This window comes from Acomys russatus, chromosome 16, assembly GCF_903995435.1.
Source record: "Acomys russatus chromosome 16, mAcoRus1.1, whole genome shotgun sequence".
Taxonomy (NCBI): domain Eukaryota; kingdom Metazoa; phylum Chordata; class Mammalia; order Rodentia; family Muridae; genus Acomys; species Acomys russatus.
The window spans coordinates 28,532,869-28,554,701 of NC_067152.1; the positions used below are offsets into that span (position 1 = coordinate 28,532,869).

Sequence of the window (21,833 nt, forward strand, 5' to 3'; positions counted from 1 at the left end):
GTCCTACCTTGTTGTCACTTTGCAATCTCTCCATTACTGTCCGGGTAAAACTGCCTCCTCACTTGCTCAGAGCGGTGGCACATGCCTTTAATACCAGCACTGGGGAGGCAGAGGCAGGCGGATCTCTGTGAGTTTGAGGCCAGCCTGAGTCCAGGACAGCCAAGGCTACACAGAGAAACCCTGTCTCAAAACGAAAACTGCCTCCTCTCTCTCTCTCCAGTTCTCTGTGTCGCTCCCTTAAGTAGCTTCCCTTTTCTCCCTATTCTCCTGAGAGTTGGGCGTATCCTATTCTGTCAAATCTTTCTCTGATATGTCCCGTTTCCTGCCACTCAATCAGACATCACTTTCAAACGTGGGTGCTTATTTCTACAAACTAATTTTACCTTCATAGTTTGACATTAAAGTCATATACTACTGGGCATAGTGGCCCACACCTGTAATCCCAGCACTCAGGGAGGCAGATGTAGGAGGATCTCCGTGAGTTCGAGGCCAGCCTGGTCTATAAAGCAAGTCCAGGACAGCCAAGGCTACATAGAGAAGCCCTGTCTCAAAAAAACAAAACAAAAAACCAAAAAGGACAAAAAACAAAAAAACTGTAGCTCTTTCTGTTAACACCTGTTTTGCCTTTAACATAACAGAAGCCATTTTGTTTTTAAGTTGCCATCTTGATTGTAAGGTGAAATTAAGTTAAGGTTCTCAGGCTTTTCCTGTTTGGCAGCTTGAATAGCCTTTTACTTACAATTCAATACAGTCTGCTTAAATTAAGGATATACATTCTTCTCAAACGAAACCACAATACCCTGCTATGTTCCCTTCTCCGGGAAGGATGGGGAACCGGAAAGCCCCCAGGCCAGCATCCTAGCCAACCAGCTTAAAATGCTTTGCCTAGCCACCTGGATACAATGTATTTGGAACAAAATCCATCTTTCTTGTGTTTAGCTAGTCAAAATGATGAAATGATGCTCTCCCCTTGCTTCCCACCTGCTTACCTGGTTGTTAGCCGGTTTGAGGTTTTTCTTTTCTTTTCTTTCTTTTTTGTTTTTTTTGTTTTGGTTTTTTTGTTTTGTTTTGTTTTGTTTTTCAAGACAGAGTTTCTCTGTGTAGCCTTGGCCATCCTGGACTCACTTTGTAGACTAGGCTGGCCTCGAATTCACAGCGATCCGCCTGCCTCTGCCTCCTGAGTGCTGAGATTAAAGGCGTACACCACCACCGCCCAGTTTTTCTTATAAAAGGCTCCCAAATCCTTTCTGTGGCCCTGATTGCAGTCAGCCTTGTCTTGGGGCCTGCTTTCATTCCGTAAACCGTCGCTACCTCACTGAGGTTGACGCTCAAGTGGGTTGCGTGGCGTTTCCTGTACCAGGAGCATGTCCTCCTTCATGTCCCCCTGCTGCTCACCATGGACACGGGGACAAACTTCTTTTCATTTGGGGGAGGGAGGGGCGTGTAGCAGTTTGGAGTTTGGGTTCGGGATTTAGTTTTTGTTTTTTTGAGACAGGGTTTGTCTGTATAGCCTTGGCTGTCCTGGACTTGCTTTATAGTGCAGGCTGGCCTTAAACTCTCAGAGATCCACGTGCCTCTGCCTCCCAGAGTGCAGGGATTACATGCATGCGCCACCGTGCTTGGCCGAATTTTAAGAATTTTTTAAAATAAAAATAAGCCATAGTTGACATGGTGGCGCACGCCTTTAATTCCAGCACTTGGGAGGCAGAGACAGGTGGATCTCTGTGAGTTTGAGGTCAGCCTGGTCTACAAAGTGAGTCCAGGACAGTCAAGGCTACACAGAGAAATCCTGTCTCGGTGGGGGCGGGGGAGGGGGAGAAAAAAGAAAGAAAGAAAGAAAAGAAAAGAAAAATCAGTCAATCACTATATAGAAAAAAAAAACAGATTAAATGCAGTATTTGTAGATTGGGTAAGTTTTGTTTAACCGATTTTCAAGGTTTCCAGTAATTTTCCTAAATTACTTTTATAACAAAATGTATTTTGTTTAAAAAAAAAAATAATAACCCTGTTGTAACCACCCCAGTGGCCCGCCTGGGTTTCTACATTATCTACCCTGAAGCACCAGCCTCCCAAACTCCTGCAGTGGTTCCTCAAGTAACTTCACGACCCGCCAAGTGGCCTCTAGCCACCACACCCCACACCACCCTTGCAAGTCAGCGCCCAGGTCCCCTCCAGATTGAGGTGGGACCGGTGCCCAGAGGAAATAAGGATACCAGGAGAGTTCGGCCCTCTCGCTCTGACTCCTGATCCAGGCGGGCGGTAAGCTCGGGCACGAGGAGTGCCCCCGCCCCCGCCCCCGCCCCCCGCCCCGGCCTGGTCCCTAGCACGAATGGGTTCGTTCAGCGGATTCCCGCGCTGCGCTCCTAAACTCCGTAAATAAGCGTCCTCGGAAGGAGCCGCGAGTAGGCGTCTCCCTCTGGTGGCCGTTACTTGTAACCACATACAAATACATTTTCGCGAGTTCTCAAGTAGTTTTAAGGACCTGTTTGTTCATAAATCCTGACACTCCGCAAACCTTCCCTTTACCCGTTTATTTCCCTCAGAAACTTCTGAAACACCCGCTACCTGACTATCTGTAACATTAGAACACAAAAGAAAGACATGTTCTCTGCCTACCCTGGTTTACAGTGGCGAGTCAGAAACATTGCCTCAAAAACAGGGTGGAAGATGAAAAGCAACATCTAAGTTTCTCCTCTGGCCCCCGACGCACGTGCCACAGCGCCAGAGTGCCCAAACACACACGCTTCTCTAGGAGCCCCAGTGCTAAAGTCATTCCAGGCTCTTCCTCATCCTAGTCATCTGACTTCCCCACCCGACTGGAAGTCACTAGTGGGTAAATTCATGGCTTCTCCTCAGTCTCGGAGGTGTTTGCACTGTGGTCTGCCCCTCCCCTCTTGTGAGGTCCCAACCACGGATGCTGAGTGACTCTTCCCACTTCTGACGTTCGTCCAACTCTGGTCCACTCTGGGCTCCTGTTTCTATAGTCCCTCTACACTAAATGTGTATCCTTGGGAGCTTCAGCTGTCATCTCTCCAGGACCTGTCCAGAGCTGAGCTCTCTCGTGAATGCTAGGCCCCATTTCCAACCACTTTCCAGCAAGCGTCTCACTGAATGTGTGTGAACCCAGCCTCATAGGGACTCGTTAATGACAACGCCCATTTCCAGGAGTTGGTGTGAAAATTGTTACCACGTGAAAGTGAATTCATATTGTGCTTGCTCAGCATGCCTGCAGGACTGCAATCAACCCTAGTTACACATACATAAACCACATGGCACACACAATACTTATTTTGGGGGTGGGAGTATGTCAAGACAGGGTTTAGCTCTGGCTGTCCTGGAACTCACTCCGTAGACCAGGCTGGCCTCAAACTCATAGAGATCCGCCTGCCTCTGCCTCTCAGGTGCTGGGATTAAAGGCTTGTGCCATCACTGCCTGACACTCATTTACAATCTTAGCCTTTGGAAGGTGAAGGCAGGAGGTCAGAAGTTCAAGGGCAGAGCCAGCAAGATGGTCCAGTGAGGAAAGGCACTTGCCATCAAGCTATTGTCCTGAGTTGGGTCCCCAGAATCTACGTGGTGGTAGGAGAGAGAGCTGACTCCAGGCAAGCTGTCCTCTGACCTGCACGTGTGCGCTATGACACTCATGTGCACACATGCACAGGCACACTGCAAATAAAGAAAAGTCAAAGAAGCAATGTATTTCAAAGGCATCCACGGCTCTGTTGTGAGCTTGAGGCTGGCCTGGATTACATGAGGTTCTGGCAAGTAAAAGAAAGAAAGTAAGTGAACACCTGGCAGATGTTTAAAATAGTGCCTGGGGAGTCCCCCTACTATTTTCCAGACAACAGATATTTCCCCCCAGATTCACTCTCCCATTTCCTCCTTCCTTTCTCTCCCCCTTTCCCCTTCTCCTCCTTCTCATCTTCTCCCCCCCAACCCCCCCACCTCCGCCCCCAACTCCAGTCATCTGAAAGCCTCAAAACTGATCATCTGTTTTCCCTTCCACAAACCCTGGGGGCAGTAGGACAAAGACAAAGCATATAGCGCCTCCTGCTGGGATGCAGCTGGTATGACACCTGGAACTGAAATTGATTACGATTTTTTGGGGGGAGGGTGGGAGGGCGTTTCCGAGACAGGGTTTCTCTGCGTATCCTTGCCTTGGCTGTCCTGGACTCATTTTGTAAACCAGACTAGCCTTGAACTCACAGAGATCCACCTGCCTCTGTCTCCTGAGCGCTGGGATTAAAGGTGTGCACCACCACACCCGATGACTATGATTGTTTTCATGTGTATGTGTGTGGCGTTGGGGAAGTTTATGTGTGCAGTGTACATGCCTGTACAGTAAATGATCATAACTTCTGGCCCATCTCTCCACTCCCCGGAATCTGACATTCTTTTGCTTTTTGTTTGTTTGTTTTCATTTTTTTCAGACAGGGTTTCTCTGTGTAACAGCTCTGGCTGTCCTGGAACCTGCTTTGTAGACCAAGCTTGCTGAACTCACAGAGGTATTCCTGCCTCGGCCTCCCTGGGTGCTGTGATTGCAGGCATAGGCCTAAAACTAAAATATATATATTTTGAGACAGGGTTTCTCTGTGTAGCCCTGGCTGTCCTGGATTCACTTTGTAGACCAGGCTGGCCTTGAACTTACAAAGATCCCCCTGCCTCTGCCTCCCGAGTACTGGGATTAAAGGCATGTGCCACCACCACCACCTAGCTAAAACTGAAATTCTTAAGTCCATAAAGCCATTTGCTTTATAGTTGGACATGTATTAGGTATTTGTGAGTATTTAGTATTTACATGAGTAATGTATTTTACCTTTAATCCCAGCACTTGTGAAACTTAAGCAGGAGTATAAAAAAAAAAAAAAAAAAAAAATCTCAAAATGGGCTGGAGAGATGGCTCAGAGGTTAAGCACACTGTCTGTTCTTCCAGAGGTCCTGAGTTCAGTTCCAAACAACCACCTGGTGGCTCACACCCATCTATAATGAGATCTGGTGCCCTCTTCTGGCTTGTAGGCACACATGTGGACAGAATACTGTATACATAAATAAACTTTTTTTTTTTTTTTTTTTTTTTTTGATACAGAAGACACAATTGACAAAATGCTTGTTGCAGAATCAAGGGGATCTGAGTGTGGAACCCCTAAAAAGCCAGATAGTGGTGCATGCCTTAAATCCCAGCATTGGGGACAGGTGATTACAGCAAGATCCTCGGTTAGAGTGGAGACTGTCAAAAAGCAAAACGAAAGAAAAGAAGGGAGCTGGGTGTGGTGCCTCACGCCTATAATCCTGGCACCTGGGGAGGCGGAGGCAAGCTGATGTCTGTGAGTTCGAGGCCAGCCTGATCTACAAAGTGAGTTCAGGACAGACAAGAAACACAGAGAAGCCGGGCGTGGTGGCGCACGCCTTTAATCCCAGCACTCGGGAGGCAGAGGCAGGCGGATCGCTGTGAGTTCAAAGCCAGCCTGGTCTACAAAGTGAGTCCAGGATGGCCAAGGCTACACAGAGAAACCCTGTCTCGAAAAACCAAAAAAAAAAAAAAAAAAAAAAAAAAAAAAGAAACACAGAGAAACTCTCTTTCCAAAAACAGAAACAAAAAAACAGAGAGAGGGGGGCAGGGAAGAGAGAGAGAGAGAGAAAGGGATGGGGGTGGTATTTAAGACTCTGTCTCAGAAACAACCAAAATAAAAATTGGGGAGGAAAGCCTCCCCTCTTAGGGCTGAGGAGCCTGCTGTGGGAGGTATTTTGCATGGCTGGAAGATCAGGTCACTGTACCCATAAATTACATCCATGCAGAGGCTGGCCTGCCCTGAGTGAGAAGCCTTGGGGACACAGTGGCCCTAGGTCCATCAGCCTGATGCTGTTAATCATTCATTAGGGCACATCTGGGTTCCATTGGCTGCCTGGGGACACAGCCCGCTGAATGGGAGGCCAGTCGGTGTCTGTCAGTCAGGGGCAATGGGGCTACTGCTGATGACGCTTCCTGAACTGAACAGGCGGATGGGTACTCGGGAAGCCCCCAGTCTGAGGAGGAAGGCAGCAGCCCTGTCTCCAGAGATGGAGGGAACAAGATGAGAAAGAAGAGGAAGAAGAGATGTTTGGAGGGGAGGGACCAGAGGGTGGGCACTCAAAATGGGCTCAGAGGAAAGCCAGTAGGGAGGGGTAGCACACTGAGGCTGGAGGCTCTGAAGTCAGGGAGGGGTTTGAGGATGAATACTATCATCATCATCATCATCGCTCTCAAGGGGTAGGCCCACCTCCTTTGGGGACTGTGAGAAGTGTATGTGGCAGGGGTGTAGTGGCCTGGCAGTACAGAGGGAAGACGGGGAGGATGGATGTGGATGAACGTGTGCGTGCGTGTGTGTGCGTGCGTGTGTGTGTGTGTACATGCCCATGGCACACACAAATCTACCCAGCCTTACAGTACCATCTGCCTAGTTTTCTAAGTTGGAGAATGGAAATACCAACAAGGAGGGCCCGAAGGTCAAGCTCCCCTCCCACTCCAGACTCCCAGTCAGTGTGCGTGGGTGGGTTGAAGGGACAGTTTCTAGGAAGGGGTCGACATACTTACCCAGCGGCTGCTGGGTGGTTTTTTTGTTTTTGTTTTCCTTTTGTGGGTAGAGCCCAGAACTTCTCTACCACAGAACTGCACCGCGAGTCCAGCAAGCACCCTGAGAGTACTCACGGGTCCACTGTGCCTCCTTTAGGTGGTACCCTGGGAGCCAGGCCTAGGGAAACAAATCCATACTAGGAGCTCGGTGTGGTGACATGTGCCTATACCCCCACTCCACAACCCTGCACTCGGGATGCTGGAGTGAGGGGTTCCAAGCCCAGCCTGGTATACATAGCAAGACACTTTTTCAAAACAAGTGCCCAAACAGAGAGACAATGAAAACACTAGGGAAGATATGATGCCCAGTGTCTGAGCTGTTTGGCCTTGGCTAAGTCATTTTTCCTTTACAATGACAGAGCCCCGGGTTTTCCCCTGTGCCCCATAACAACAGGGGACTAGACTGGATAGAGTGTATCCAGAGCAGGACAGCACTAACTGGGAGCATGAGGGAGGAAGTCCTTTCAAATAACACAGGCACGTGGGCGGCCGTGAAGTGCTGCTAATGACCCAAGTGTCCTTGGCTCCTACTAGTTCTGTGTCTCAGGGTCCTGGTCTGCAAACGGGGTGATACAACACCTCTCCTGGAGTCACCATAGGACGATGGGAGGGGGTTTCACAGAGCTGTGCATTCTGCTGGGAACCTGTCACCTGCTACTAAAGCACTGTTAGCACCTGTCACAAACTAACTCTCCAAGTCTTCAAGTCAGCAGGCTATGCTACTCCATCTGGGATGAATAGGTTTCTTTTGTTTTCACCTTGCTCTTTTTTAAGAATATTTATTTAAATATTTATTTATTATTTATTTATATGCAGTGTCTTGCCTGCATGTACACCAGGAGAGGGCACCAGATCTCATTGTAGATGGTTGTGAGCCACCATGTGGTTGCTGGAAATTGAACTCTTGACCTTTGGAAGAACAAGCAGTGCTCTTAACCTCTGAGCCATCTCTCCAGTCCCTCACTCTACTCTTAAGTGTTTTTTTCCTTATTTCTGGCAAATGACACTGGACTTCTAGGCACAATCCTCTTATGAATAGACTTTAGCTTTAAATAGCCTAAAGCATTAAATAGGCACAGAGGAAAACCTTGAGGCTATGACAGTATTCCTCAGGGAGGCTCCAGCAGCAGGAATTGACAAACTCTGGCTATCCTGATCATGAGCTCAGACACAGTTTTCTTTTTTAAGACAGGGTTTAAGCTGGGCAGTAGTGGCCCACAGGGTTTAGGCTGGGCAGTAGTGGCCCACACCTTCAATCCCAGCACTTGGGAGGCAGAGGTAGGTGGATCTCTATGAGTTCAAGGCCAGCCTGTACTATAGAGCAAGTTCCAGGACAGCCCAGTCAGGAATGCACAGAGAAACACTGGTCTGGAAAAAAACAAAAAACGACAAACAAACAAAAAAGGCACTGTTTTCTTAGCTCAGGCTGGCCTTGAACTTGTGGTTATAGGTCTGTTTCTGTCTCACAAGCGCTGGTTTTTATCTTTTGAAACAAAGCCCTGCCTATGTAGCTTAGGTTTGCCTGGAACTCGCGGCAGTTCTCCTGCCCTAACCTCCCGGAAGCTGAGATTACAAATATGCCCTAACACATCCATCTTGAAAACAGAACTTTGCATCCATAGGCTACAGTGAGAACCACACCCTGTGTTCACTTTTTCCCTAACTCCTTGCAGTTTATGTGCCTGTGAGACCCTGAGATTTCACAGGCACACCTGGGACACCTGAACGCTTCCTGGAACCAGCTTTAGTAGCAATTTAAAGAGCGCCACTATTCCAAAGCTGACCTTTGTGACCCTCCCTATTGGTTCCAGTACCCTTCCGACACAAGGGGCGGAGAATTCTAGAGGCCTCACCCTCCGGTCTGTGACCTGCCCCGCCCCAAATGCACCCAGAAGCCACTAGGGGCCTCCTATACAGCCCCGCCCGGAGTCTGATCCAGCCCAGCTCAGCCTCAAGTTAAGAGCCCCCAGTGCCCTGCTCTCCAGACCAACAGCCACCTGTGGGTGGGGGGGCCAGTGGATTTGGATGTCGTCATGGCGACGGCGTGGGTGGCCACAGCCCTGCGGTCTGCGGCAGCGGTCAGAAGGCTGCGCAGCACGGGAGGTGGTCCTGGGGGTTCGCGGAGACTGAGTGGTAGCGCGCGACGGCGCGGGGCGAGGAGTGCCAGCCCGGGACGCCGGCTCAGTACCGCCAGGGCTCACAGAGAGGACGCCGAGGGCGCTAAGGATCGTGTCCAGTCTCCTGCCGTCGAGGAGCCGTCGTGGACACCGCTTCCAACGCCCCTCGAATCCCCTGCACCTCCCGCTGGCAGGTCACTGGTGCAGCGGGACATCCAGGCCTTCCTGAGCCAGTGCGGTGCCAGCCCTGGGGAGGCACGCCACTGGCTCACACAATTCCAAACCTGCTACCATTCGGTGGACAAGCCCTTCGCCGTCCTGGAGGTAAGCCGATCCCAGGGTCGTCGTGTCATAGTAAGGAGATGGTGGCAATCTCAGCATGCCAGGCTGCGAATCTTGAGCGCGTTGGCGTTGGCTTAGTGCTGAGGATGGGGGAAGCCTTGAGGCTGTGGAAACCGCTCTTGGCCCTACTGAAGAGAAAGGGGAGCCCAGTCCTCCAGAGGCGATGTCTGAGAAAGGCCTCTCGCCATGGTCGCAATTGGGGTTCAGTCGGCAGCGCTTTCCCATCACCCCTCCCCCCAAGGTGTCCCAGAGTCCAAGGCCACTGGGAGGAGCTGAGGGAGGAACATTAGCGCTAGATAAGGGGGTGGCCAAGACCCAACGGGCAAAGGGCGGAGCAGTTGGCTAAAAAGTGGGACCTGACAAGCACCTGAGTAGAGTGCAGTCATTGAGGGTCCTAGGTCCGAGAAGACACAAGCGACTTAGACCCAGCGTCGTGCCCCTGAATGCCCACTCCTGTACAGGTGGATGAGGAGGTACTCCAGTGCCCGCAGGCGGTGTCTAGCCTGGCTTTTGCCCTAGCCTTCCTGCAACGCATGGACATGAAGCCACTGGTGGTCCTGGGGCTGCCGGCCCCCACGGCACCTTCAGGCTGTCTTTCCTTCTGGGAAGCTAAGGCACAGCTTGCCCAGAGCTGCAAGGTGCTGGTGGATGAGCTAAGGCACAACGCGGCTTCTGCTGTGCCCTTTTTTGGCGGCGGATCAGTGCTGAGCGCTGCGGAACCAGCCCCCCATGCCAGGTTAGTATCAGCCCAGCCCGCCTTGGCATCTTCAAAGCGGACCACTCTGCTGGCCATGCCCTGGCCCCTCTCAAGCACCACATCTGGCCCACAGCTACGGTGGCATCGTCTCCGTGGAGACAGACCTGTTGCAATGGTGCCTGGAATCGAACAGCATCCCCATCCTGTGCCCCATTGGGGAGACCGCTGCGCGCAGGTCAGTGCTTCTTGACTCGCTGGAGGTGACCGCGTCTCTGGCCAAGGCTCTGAGGCCCACCAAAATCATCTTCCTCAATACTTCAGGCGGCCTGCGGGATACCAGTCAGAAGGTGTGCCCCTCTCCCGTGCCACCTCATGACACTAGGCAAGAGTGAGTCCCCTGCCCCATGCTCCCTGCGTGACTCCAGGGCAGCGCCCACAGTTAACTCTCAAGCAAATAGAGTACGGACAGCTAACAGAAGATTGGAAAGGGGGTTTGGCGCCTGGTGCCCAGATCTGAGCACTTCCTGGCAGAAGACTTGGGGAGGACGTAAATGTTACGTGGTCAAAGAGTGGTCCCCAGGGCAGGGCCCAGTTTGGTATGGGAGTGTATCTGCTAGAGACTGGGGACTCAACTTCTCCCTGAACTTAGCTCCTGAGCCAAGTGAACCTGCCCGCCGACCTTGACCTGGTTACCAATGCGGAATGGCTGACTATCAAAGAACGGCAGCAGATTCGGCTCATAGTGGACGTACTCAGCCGCCTGCCGCACTACTCCTCCGCAGTCATCACCGCTGCCAGCACGCTGCTCACCGAGCTCTTTAGTAACAAGGGTGAGGCTGTGTGAAGGTGGGCTGGACTGAGTCCCAAGGGGGGGGGGGGGGGGAGGAGCATCGGCAGGACCTGGCTGAGGGCCAGCAAGAGTGGTTCAAGCTGGGAGGGGGAGGTGGTGGCGCACGCCTTTAATCCCAGCACTCGGGAGGCAGAGGCAGGCGGATCGCTGTGAGTTCGAGGCCAGCCTGGTCTACAAAGTGAGTCTAGGACAGCCAAGGCTACACAGAGAAACCCTGTCTTGAAAAAAACAACCCCCCCCCCCAAAAAAAGAATGGCTGTTTCCCTAGCCCCGCCCCTCCTCTCTACCCCTTCTCACCTCCCCCCCCCTCCTGCCCCGGCCCCCACACGCACACAAGGCTGGAAGCTGTAGAGAGAAGCCTCCCCCAATGCCTCCCGACGCTTAAACCCGTGGGAGAACAGAGAACTCAGACAGCGGGGACTGGAGAAGGGAACTTGAAAATTGAGGGGATGGGAGGAAAGTGAAGCTAGCGGAGGACCTGACTCTGGCTCAACCTAAGCCCCATCTCCAAATCTCCCCAGGCTGTGGCACCCTGTTTAAAAATGCTGAGCGGATGCTGCGAGTTCGCAGCCTGGACAGCCTGGACCAGGACCGCCTGGTGAACCTAGTCAACGCCAGCTTCGGCAAGAAGCTCCGAGACGACTATCTGGAATCGCTCCGCCCTCGGCTGCACTCGATCTATGTCTCTGAGGGGTGAGCCTCCTGGCCTCCTCAGGCAGGACCCGAGGTCCTGAGCGGGGCAGCTTAAAGCCAAGGAGAGGTTCTAGCCTGCCTCTCTCCCACTGTGCCAGGTACAACGCTGCAGCCATTTTGACAGTGGAGCCTGTACTAGGGGGCACCGCATATCTGGACAAATTCGTGGTGAGCTCCAGCCGCCAGGGTCAAGGTTCCGGACAGATGCTGTGGGAGTGCCTTCGGAGGGACCTGCAAACGCTGTTCTGGCGCTCACGGGTCACCAACCCCATCAATCCCTGGTAGGCCCACACAGCCACGCCCCAGGCTTCACCAATGGGGCAGCTGGGCATTGCTTCCTTTCATTTAACCTCTTTTCTTCAGAGAAAAGTCCCCTCTTGGGCCAAGGTCACCTAGTAATATTCATCAGTCACACATTTCTGTTTCCTTTGAAGCAAGTGGCATCTAGCAAGTATTCTGATAAACCCTGATTCTGCCGGGATCTCTTTAGACTTGGTTGCCAAGCTTCGGGCTCTAGGCTGTGTCTCTCAGGAAGATCCTCCCCTTTCTTTTTTCTTTTCTTTTTTAAATTTTTATTGTTTTTTTTTTTTTTTTCAAGACAAGGTTTCTCTGTGTAGCCCTGGCTGTCCTGGAGTAGCTTTGTAGACCAGGCTGACCTGGAACTCATAGCAATCCGCCTGCCTCTGCCTCCCAAGTGCAGGGATTAAAGGCCTGCGCCACCACGCCCGGCCCCCACCCTCCCCTTCCATTCAGCAACTATACCCTCAGCCCACACTGATCTGCTCTGTGGCCACTAGAAAATGACAAAGGAGCCTATCCTTTGCTACACAAGGGAGGGGGAGCAGGAGTAACCCCACTCTTACCTTCTAGCTGGGAGATTCTGGCAAGTTCCCTAACTTCCCTGAACCCCAGTTGCTGTTTGGGAAATGACTGCATGGGCTTCAGGAGCCACTCTGGCTGCTACTCCTAGGATAAAATAACAAACATTTGCTCCTAGTGGAGTGTCATGGTGGAGATCAATATCCTGAAAGCACAGAGTGAGCAGTGAGGACCAGCCTTGTCCCAGAGCTAACCCTTTCGCCTCCACACCCAGGTACTTCAAGCACAGTGATGGAAGCTTCTCCAACAAGCAGTGGATCTTCTTCTGGTTTGGCCTGGCCGACATCCGGGACTCCTATGAACTAGTCAACCATGCCAAGGGGCTGCCGGACTCTTTCCGCAAGCCAGCTTCTGACCCAGGCAGCTGACCCATCGTCATGGGCCCCGTAAATCCTGAGAAGGCCAGGATGGACCAAAAGCCATGCCTGCTAAGGGGTGACCCCAGACACTCAAGGGGAGGGAGCTGCACCATGCCTGCTGAGGGACACTGGAGCAGGACAAACACAGAAGAGTGAAACCAGCTGGAGACCCTGCTCCCGAGTCAAACCAGATGGCTTTCCACGTTCAGCCTGGGGAATGGGGCTAGGATTGCCTCTCAGGGGTCTACCTAAGGTAATCTTAAGGGCAGGCTAGTTTCCATAGCCTCTGCTGTCTTGAGGCTCCTTTGTCTAAGCCTGCCTGACCTACCACTCATCTCACGTCCTTTGGGTCTTGCAATTCTTCAGGAGGCCTTGATTAAAACACAAATGCTTGTCTGAGTCAGTCACGCTTGTCTCAAAAAGAAACTAAGAACACTCCAATGGCAGTAAAGACTAGAGGGGACACGGAGACGGGTTTCTCAATACTGGAGATGGCACAAAGGGCCTGGGACATTCTAGGCAAGTGCTCTCCCACTGAGCTATACCCCTAACTGTGATGGTTTACGATTTTTAAATTTTTTTTATTTATTTATTTTTCTTTTCCTGAGACAGGATTTCTCTGTGTAGCCTTGGCTGTCCTCGACTTGCTTTGTAGACCAGGCTGGCCTCAAACTCACAAGATTTCTTTTTAAAGATAGTAACCCTCTGAGAACAAGTGCTTGGGGGCCAGGGACCAGAGGATTCCTGGACAGAGCTGAAAGGCCCCGAGGGCAAACAACCGCATTGTCTCCACACTTGGGGATCAGCAACCCCTAGAGGGGTTCTTCCTTAGACCCATAAACCATATGGTTGCTTGTCATTGTGGTGAGCACCCTCTCCCCCATCGCTTCCTTCGCATAAGGGCAAAGTCCCAGATAACAACAATAGCATATTTACCTGTAAGAACCAAGAGGAATCACAGGCTGTCCTAGACTCTCTTTGTAGACCAGGCTGGCCTCCGAACTCACAGTGACCCGCCTGCCTCTGCCTCCCGAGTGCTGGGACTAAAGGCTTGCGTCACCACACCCAGCAAGAGGATTTTTTTAAAAATTCATTTATTTTTATTTTATGTGCACTGGTGTTTTGGCATCCTCAAAGCGGGCCGCTCTGCTGGCTCTGCCCTGATCCTTCTCGAGCACCACATCTGGCCCAGTATGTCTGTTGGTGTCATCTCTTAAGAGTTTCACAGTTGTGAGCTGCCACGTAGGTGCTGGGAAGTGAACTAGGGTCCTCTGGAAGATAGTGCTCTTAACTGCTGAGCCATCTCTACAACCCCTGAGGATTTTTTTTTTAATGAATTTTTTTCCTGCTGTTGTTGACTCTATTACAGAAGTTGACTGCCAAATACTGTATGGTACTTCCAACTGTTACCAGGTGGTGACACAAGTTCAAATGATTTTTTTTTAAGTGTATGTGTGTATGTAGGATGTATGTACCCAGAGAATATAAGATCCCCTGGAGTTACAGATGGTTGTGAGCCACCTGATATGGATGCTGGAAACCAAACTATGATTCTCTTTTTTTTTTTACGGTTTTTTGAGACAGGGTTTCTTTGTGTAGCCATTGCTGTCCTGGACTAGCTTTGCAGACCAGGCTGACCTCAAACTCAGCAATCAGTCTGCTTCCCTGAGTACTGGGATTATAGGCCATGTGCCACACCCCACCTCCTAGCTCCTAAACATTTTTTTAAGATTTGTTTTTATTAGGGAAACTAGACAAATGGCCCAGTGGTTAAAAGTACTGGCTCTTCCTCCATAGGGTCCAGAGTTTATTCTCGGCACCCATGTGGTGGCTCACAATTGTTCGTAACTCCAGTTCTATGGGATCTGATGCCCGTTCCTGGCATCCATGGTCACCAGGTATGGACATGGTACAAAGATGTACATGTAGGCAAAATACTCATATACGTTTTAAAAAATGTTATTTGTGTGTGTTTGCACAAGCACCTATAAAGGCCAAAAAAGTACTAGATAGATGTCTTGGAGCTGGAATTACAGGCATTTGTGAGTCACCTGATGAGTGCTGGGATCTGAGCTCACGGGCACATGCACCATTTCAATTCAGTGCAGGCCAGGCTGGCTTGAAATTGACTATGTAGCGGATGACCTTGAACTCCTTATCTCCTGCCTTCTGAAGTGCTAACCTTACACGGATGTGCCTCTCTGGATGGGAACTGAAGCCAGGGCTAGCAACTGAGCTACATCTCCAGCCCTCCTTCAACAGTTTGTGAACAGTTTTTGACACACCAGGTGCCTTTATAAGACCACCATGGCACACCAGGGACTGTGACAAGCCCAAGGCCCAAGAGCTATCTGCCCTCCCTTAGGATTATGTATATCAAGGGTGGCACATCTGGGTTGGGACATTCCACAGGCCTACAGCCATCTAGCTCCAGGTAGATTTGCTCTGTGGTTTGAGGCAAGTTGCTTACCTTCTGTGACTCTCTCATTTCCTCATGTGCAATGACATCAGTTCTCTCCTTCCAGTCTTTTGAAGAAAAAATTCCTGCCCCAAACAGGCGGGGGAGGGGGGGGCAGGGCCATAAAAGGTACAGAGGGAGAAACCAAAAGCATAAACCAATCTGGATACAGTGACCTCAGCATCTAAGAGGTGGGTGCAGAGAAACAGGAACTTGAGACCAGGCTAGGTTACAGAGATGCTATCTCAAAAACAAAATTGATACTGGGTATGGTGGCACACACCATTAATCCCAGCCTGTGGGAAACAGAGATAGACTCTCTCCATGAGTTCAAGGCCTACAGAATTCCAGGACAGTCAGGGCTGTACGAGAAACCCTGTCTCAACAACAACAACAACAACAACAACAAAAACCAAAGCTGGGTGTGGTATGACCTTAAATCCAGCACTCACGGAAACAGAGGCAGGTGAATCACTATGAGTTCCAGGCCAGCCTGGTCTACAAGGCAAATCCAGGACAGCCAAGGCTACACAGAGAAACCTTGTCTCCAAAGAAATAAAAAGCAAAACAAACAAACAAACAAAAAGACAACCTTAAGAAAACCTAATTAGCTGGGCGGGGTGGCACACGCCTTTAATCCCAGCACTCGGGAGGCAGAGGCAGGCGGATCGCTGTGAGTTCGAGGCCAGCCTGGTCTACAAAGTGAGTCCCGGACAGCCAAGGCTACACAGAGAAACTCTGTCTCGAAAAAAACAAAAAACAAAAACCAACCAAACAAAAAAAGAAAACCTAATTATAGTAAGGGTGTGAGATGTGAGGCATCTTCAATGCTAGGGAAGGAACCGAAGGCCTGGGGCATTTTAGGCGAGTGCTCTATTACTAAGCTGTCTCTAGCTGATTTTTTTTTTTTTTAATTACTTATTATTTAGGGGAGAAGTTAAGATAGGGCTCCTCTGAGTAGTCCTGTCTGGCATTGAACTCACAGAGATCTGCCTGCCTTTGTTTCCCAAGTGCTGGAATTAATAGCATTACTGGACACAACGCCCAGTAAGTTTTTTGTTTGTTTGTTTTTAAAGATAGTAGAAGAAATATGGACTCTCAGAACCAGGGCTGGGGTGGGATGAATCATAGGAGAACCAGAATGGAGTTTAACCCAAGATGATCTTTCAAGAAACCTCAAACCAGACCAGACGTGGTGGCTCACACCTTTAATCCCAGCGCTCCGGAGGCAGAGGCAGGTGGATCACTCTGAGTCTGGACTACAAAGCAAGTCCAGGATAGCCAAGACTACACAGAAAGACCCTGTCTCGAAGAAAACAAAAAACAAACAAACAAAAAAGAAACCCTAAATCAATCCCAGCCAATGGCAAAGTGCCCACCAGGGAGACAGAAGCGAGTGTCTGTATAAAATGTTTATTTCTGGAGGACTGTGTGGTATGTGGGAGGGTGCTCCACCCAGCCAGCCAACCAAGTAACTGAGAACAGTGCAGCAGCAGGCTGCCTGGGTGGCCTGCCCGACCTACATATCCCAGAGCACACACCAGGGCCCCCTCTGAACTCTAGAGGGAGTCCAAGAGCTGGGATTGTTTCTGCCCCCAAGAGACTCCCAAGGAGCCCATGTGACTTGTGTAGCACCAGCTGCTCTGCCCCTCCTTGCAGGGCTCCTTCCACATGTGTGAAGACACATGTGTGAAGACAAGTACACACCTATGTCCGAAAAGCACTGCTTAGTTTAGCTGCATCTCTCAAGTTCCAAAAGGAATTTTCACATTTGCTTACTTCCAGATCTTCCTCTGTCCCCCACTCCTAGCTCCTGTACCCCAGCTCTGCCTTTTTCCTTTCTCAGGGACTCTTTTCTCCCTGGGTACATGGGGGAGGGGCAGCTGGCCTCAGCTTTCCCCTAAAACAGGTAGGAAAACAAACAAACAAACAACAACCCTATGAGGCATTAGCATGAAGGCTCCCATCTTCCCAAGGTCTGAGCCACAAACTTGGGGAAGCAATCTTAACTATTGAGAAAAAAAAGAAAGAAAGTAAACAAACAAACAAACAAACCAAGAAGCATAAATAAACAGCAACTGGGCCAGCAAGGAGGAAGGTAAGGTGGCCTCTGGTGGCCCCCTGTACCTAAACCAGGCTCTCCCTGTGAAACTCAGCCATCCGTAGCCAAGATGACAGCAGCCCCAAAGATCCCCACGCTCTCGCCAAGCAGCTTCATCTGGTTCCAGAACTCGACACGCCGTGTGTTGTGCCAGTAGGCGACATTGCCATCAATGAGCAGCATGACAGGAGGCAACAACACAGCCAGGATCTGGGCAGCCAGGGTGACATAGTAACCTGACAGGAAGGCCAGTGCCAGGACCCCGTAAAGCACGAAGAACAGCTGGACCATCAGCTCCCCTCCTGGAAGATGGTTCAGGTACGCCAGCCGGTCCTCCTTGCTATGCTGCAGTGAGTAGGCCTAGAGACACAACATCCTTTAAGACTGGGCAACAGATGGTGGTACCCACAAGTCAGCCCCTGTACAGTGGACTTGGAAGTCTCCTCTCAGGATAGGGACTCTCTGAAACTAGGGCCTGTCTCTCCCTCTGATTATAGGGCCCCAGGAGGTAAGGCTGATCTCTACTTTCCCCTTCCCCTCCGCCCCCAGAGCTTCTGAAGAAAGGAAGTGTGTCTCCATCGAGAGACGGAGACTCCCACGTTTAAATATGCACACCACAGAAGCCCACATAGAATGCTGCACATCGAATGAGATTCCTGGTTCCCATGATGAGGTCAGATGCTTGAACCCTACCTTTGTCCTCGTCCACAACGACCTTCCCAATCACCAAGGACAACTATGACCTGGCTGTCCTACATAACCCTGATCAGCACCTAGTGGCACAGTTACAACTAGGGCTGAGTGGCACCATGCCTCTCCTCTGTCCCCTCTGGGTCTTCTGGAGGCTGAAGCGATGAGAAAACCTCCACAGATTCTCAGGACTGGCACGGAATGGCCCAAGTCCTTTCCTAGCTGGTGGCGATCATGTTGGAAGCAGGGACCCTCAGCCAGGCATCAGGTACTTGGAGGGCCTTTGAGAAAACAGAAGCTGGGGATTGGAGAGATGGCTCAGTGGTTAAGAGCACTGGCTGCTCTTCCAGAGGACACGGGTTCAATTCCCAGCAACCACATGGCAGCTCACAACTGTCTGTAGTTCCAAGATCTGACACTCTCTGTAACTCCAAGATCTGACACCCTCACACAGATATGTGCAGGCAAAGCATCAATGCACATTAAAAAGAGAGAGAGAAGCTGTCCAGGATAATCTCAAGGAGCCACCAGAAATCACCTGCAAGGCCTTGCTCTGCCCAATGGCCAGGATTCTGCCGGGCTTAGGCTCACATGTCACATGTCACACAGTGCCTCCAATCAACAGAACCCCAACTTACCACACAAATGAGGTAGATGCCCAGGAACACCTGGCCAGTGGACTGCAGAGAACGGCTTCGGGGTTTCCGGCGGTACAGCTCCCCAGCCCCGCTGGCCAGCACCAGAAAGCCACCAATGATGGCAACTGTGCGCGAGTACATACGGACCTAAGGCCAGAGAAAAAAGGGACCCCAGTCAAGAACTGCAACTGTTGTTTCTGTTGGTTATCAAGAACACAGAAATACCCCCATTCTACATATCCCACTGTATCTGATGAACCCTCCTACCTAGTCCAAGTGTAGCGGACAGGTACTGCAGAGAGAGAGAGAGCATTCTCTACAAGGCAGAGACTGAGGGCTGAGAAAGGATAAAAAACTGTCTATGGTCCTATAGAAAGTAAGTGGCAGAACCCAGATGTCAAACGTTGCCACCTCCTCCACCCCTAGTCTAAAACCTAATTCCAGGGTGCCTTCACGCAGTACAAACTCTATACCAACTAAAATGAGAATAGCCAGCCAGTGGTGGCGCACACCTTTAATCCCAGCACTCGGGAGGCAGATTGATGTGAATTCGAGGCCAGCCTGGTCTACAAAGTGAGTCTAGGACAGCCAAGGCTACACAGAGAAACCCTGTCTTTTTTTTTTTTTTTTTTTTTTTTTGGTTTTTTGAGACAGGGTTTCTCTGTGTAGCCTTGGCCATCCTGGACTCACTTTGTAGACCAGGCTGGCTTTGAACTCACAGCGATCCGCCTGCCTCTGCCTCCCGAGTGCTGGGATTAAAGGCGTGCGCCACCACGCCCGGCTTTGAAACCCTGTCTTAAAAAAAACAAAACAAAACAAACAAACAAACAAACAAAACCCCCCAGCAGCTTCATTGTCCCATAGCTTTCCAGACATCTGCTTCCCCTACTAGACTGACAGGGTACTGCCTCCTTGCCGCCTTATCTTCAGGCCTGCAGTGGCAGTAAAGCTTCTGCATTTGCAGACACAAATTCTGTACTAATATTAGTTACATTTCATAAAAATCGGATGTGTAGACAAGATACTCTGCAAGGACACACACACAGCCCAGCGCCCCCCTCCCTCTGTCTGTCTCCCTTCCCCCACCTCTTTTTTTTTTTTTTTTTTTTTTGAGACATGGTTTCTCTGTGTAGCCCTCCCTGTCCTGGGCTCACTTTGTAGACCAGGCTGGCTTGGAACTTCCAGAGGTTCCCCTTGCCTCTGCCTCCTGAGTGCTGGGATTAAAGACTACCATGCCTGGCTTCCAAGGTCTCTTTTGCTTTATGAGTCTGAGACTAATAAAGTAATGGTAAAGGATTCTGGGAATCAGGGAACTCTGGGTTACTAGTCCCATTGATAACCTGTGGCATGATCGTGGGAAAGTCCGTTTCCCATCTCTGGACCACAGTTTTCACACTCTACAAAGGAGGTCTGCGTGGTCCCTATGGGTCTGCCAGTCTATGCTCTATAATAATCACCATAAAACTGCTACAAACCTAGTACCTACTTCAGTCCTCCCAGGCTTCACGTCCGGGAGTACCACACGTGCCCACCCAGTGCATCAGGACGCCGCAGCTCCTTCCCCATAGCCAAATCTCTAGAGTTTATGTGCTCACCTTTAGCCAGTCTCCGTAGTGGACATAGCCCCCGATGTAAGCGGCATAGGTGCTAATGGCTAGCTGGATCGCCGCACCCAACGCAAACCAGCGCCTCTTCACTCCAAAGGACATGAAGCTGGCACACAACACAGCTGCCCCCATGTCGAAATATAGGTAAGGCACTGGGATGTCGGGCTTCCTGTGAATAGAGTGTACGGCACAAAGAGGTTAGAATGAACGGAGAGTAAGTGTCCGGGGAAGACTTAATTAAGTTCCCACAAGCTCTACTGCTCCCCAGAAACTGGGACCGCCACATCAGTTCTGGACGTATAGTGGAACCAGAGCATCTCCCAACCTGTCTGAGTACCAATTCCTCCTAGTCCAAATATCCCAACTTCTGGGCCTCAACTTCCCCGAACATCACAGCACCCCAGTTCTGGGACAAGCCGTACCGCCCCCCACCGTATTCGACGGCTTCATGGGCGCGCTCACCGGCGCGCCTCGGCCCTTTCAGCGTACAACATGAGTTGGCTGAAGCAGCCCCAAAAGGGGCAGCGCGTGAGCAGCACCGAACCCAGCTGCATGATCAGCTGCAGCATCCAGCGTCTCGAACCAATCTTCGAAGCCATCTTGGGAAAGGGCAGTCCGCTACGGCCTCAGCCGGGTCTGGGAGACCAGCACGGAGGATGATACAGGCAACTTCCGGTCCCTTACTATTTTTCTCTTCGCCGGGAAACAAAGCTTTCGTTCTCTAGTTCCGGGTAGAAAATGTATTCGAGAACACATTTCTGAACTCTGCCTATGGAGAGAGCCCAGAGCGCATCTTTTTATTCTTTATTCTCCCCCCCTCTCAGATTTGTTTATTTATGTATATGCATGCTCTATTTACATGTATGCCTGCATGACAGAAGAGGGCATCAGATCCTAACTGACGGTTGTGAGCCACTATGCTTGCTGGGGATTGAACTCAGAACCTCTGGAACAGCAGCCAGTGCCCTTAAGCGCTGAGCCAACTCTCCAGCCCCTCCTCTTTGTACTTTCAAAACGGGATAGTGGCAAAGAGCATAGACTAGGGATATCAGAAGTTCTGGAACACAGCTTGATGAATAGAGGAAGCAAACAATTCTGGATGTAACCAGACCAGGACTCCAACCCGAAAACCAATCCTGTGTCATGTAAACTGAGACTCATCTGTGAAATGGGGATAACGGCATTCTACCTCACCGTTGCTGGGAGACTTAAACTTAACAAAGGTGGTATTTGCACATAAGAAGGGTGTAATAGAGGGCTGTGAGTTCCATAAGTGCAAAGACAGTAATTAAGTAGTTTCTGTTTGTAATCTCTGGGCCAAGCATACATTCAGGAAATACATGCTGCACAGACAGATAGGTGAACATATAACTGAACACAAGGCGGTGTTGAAGTTCACAATCAACATTCATCAAATAGCAAAGACACAAAGCAGCCCCCATCTGTATGTTGAGGCACATACGCCACACAGTCTTTAATATATTAACTCACCCTCAATTATTGAAGTTAAGACCCTGTAAGCACTCCAGTGCCAGTGGTTCACTTATTTTGGTGTCTGGTTTCAATTCTCCGAAAGAGATTCATGTCCACATAGCATTTCCGACCATGTGGATAAAAAGCTTCCAATTAGCTAGTGAGAGATGAACTATAAAACTCTTTTGCTTTTTTCTTTCTTTTATTCTTTTGCTTTTTGTTTGTTTTGGTTTTTTGAAACAGGGTTTCTCTCATAGCCCTGGCTGTTCTGGAACTCACTCTGTAGTTCAGGCTGGCCTCAAATTCAGAGGTCCACCTG

At 50.4% G+C, this 21,833-nt stretch overlaps 2 protein-coding genes across 2 annotated transcripts; one reads left to right on the top strand and one right to left on the bottom strand.

The window, feature by feature from the left end:
* Positions 1-8,522: 8,522 nt before the first annotated feature.
* Positions 8,523-12,631, top strand: Nags (N-acetylglutamate synthase). The gene is made up of 7 exons (XM_051158730.1): positions 8,523-9,051; positions 9,531-9,805; positions 9,900-10,113; positions 10,416-10,596; positions 11,138-11,309; positions 11,408-11,590; positions 12,403-12,631. Exons 1-7 carry the CDS (start codon positions 8,644-8,646, stop codon positions 12,554-12,556), a joined length of 1,587 nt encoding a protein of 528 aa, XP_051014687.1. The 5' UTR covers positions 8,523-8,643; the 3' UTR covers positions 12,557-12,631.
* Positions 12,632-16,929: 4,298 nt separating this feature from the next.
* Positions 16,930-20,699, bottom strand: Tmem101 (transmembrane protein 101). Its single transcript, XM_051158731.1, has 4 exons — positions 20,504-20,699; positions 20,030-20,210; positions 18,435-18,581; positions 16,930-17,466 (listed from the first exon to the last, which is right to left on the bottom strand). The coding sequence occupies exons 1-4, from the start codon at positions 20,638-20,640 to the stop codon at positions 17,158-17,160; spliced, it is 774 nt and encodes a 257-aa protein (XP_051014688.1). The 5' UTR covers positions 20,641-20,699; the 3' UTR covers positions 16,930-17,157.
* Between the last annotated feature and the right edge of the window lie 1,134 nt (positions 20,700-21,833).

What these genes read in the sequence shown, in the direction of transcription:
- Nags (XM_051158730.1), top strand. Translation starts at nt 8,644, where the DNA reads ATGGCGACGGCGTGGGTGGCCACAGCCCTGCGGTCTGCGGCAGCGGTC. An exon ending in TCGATCTATGTCTCTGAGGG is followed by an intron (nt 11,310 to 11,407) that starts GTGAGCCTCCTG and finishes CCACTGTGCCAG; the next exon opens with GTACAACGCTGCAGCCATTT. An exon ending in ACCAACCCCATCAATCCCTG is followed by an intron (nt 11,591 to 12,402) that starts GTAGGCCCACAC and finishes CTCCACACCCAG; the next exon opens with GTACTTCAAGCACAGTGATG.
- Tmem101 (XM_051158731.1), bottom strand. Translation starts at nt 20,640, where the DNA reads ATGGCTTCGAAGATTGGTTCGAGACGCTGGATGCTGCAGCTGATCATG. An exon ending in ACTACGGAGACTGGCTAAAG is followed by an intron (nt 18,582 to 20,029) that starts GTGAGCACATAA and finishes CTCTGGCCTTAG; the next exon opens with GTCCGTATGTACTCGCGCAC. An exon ending in GCATCTACCTCATTTGTGTG is followed by an intron (nt 17,467 to 18,434) that starts GTAAGTTGGGGT and finishes TTGTGTCTCTAG; the next exon opens with GCCTACTCACTGCAGCATAG.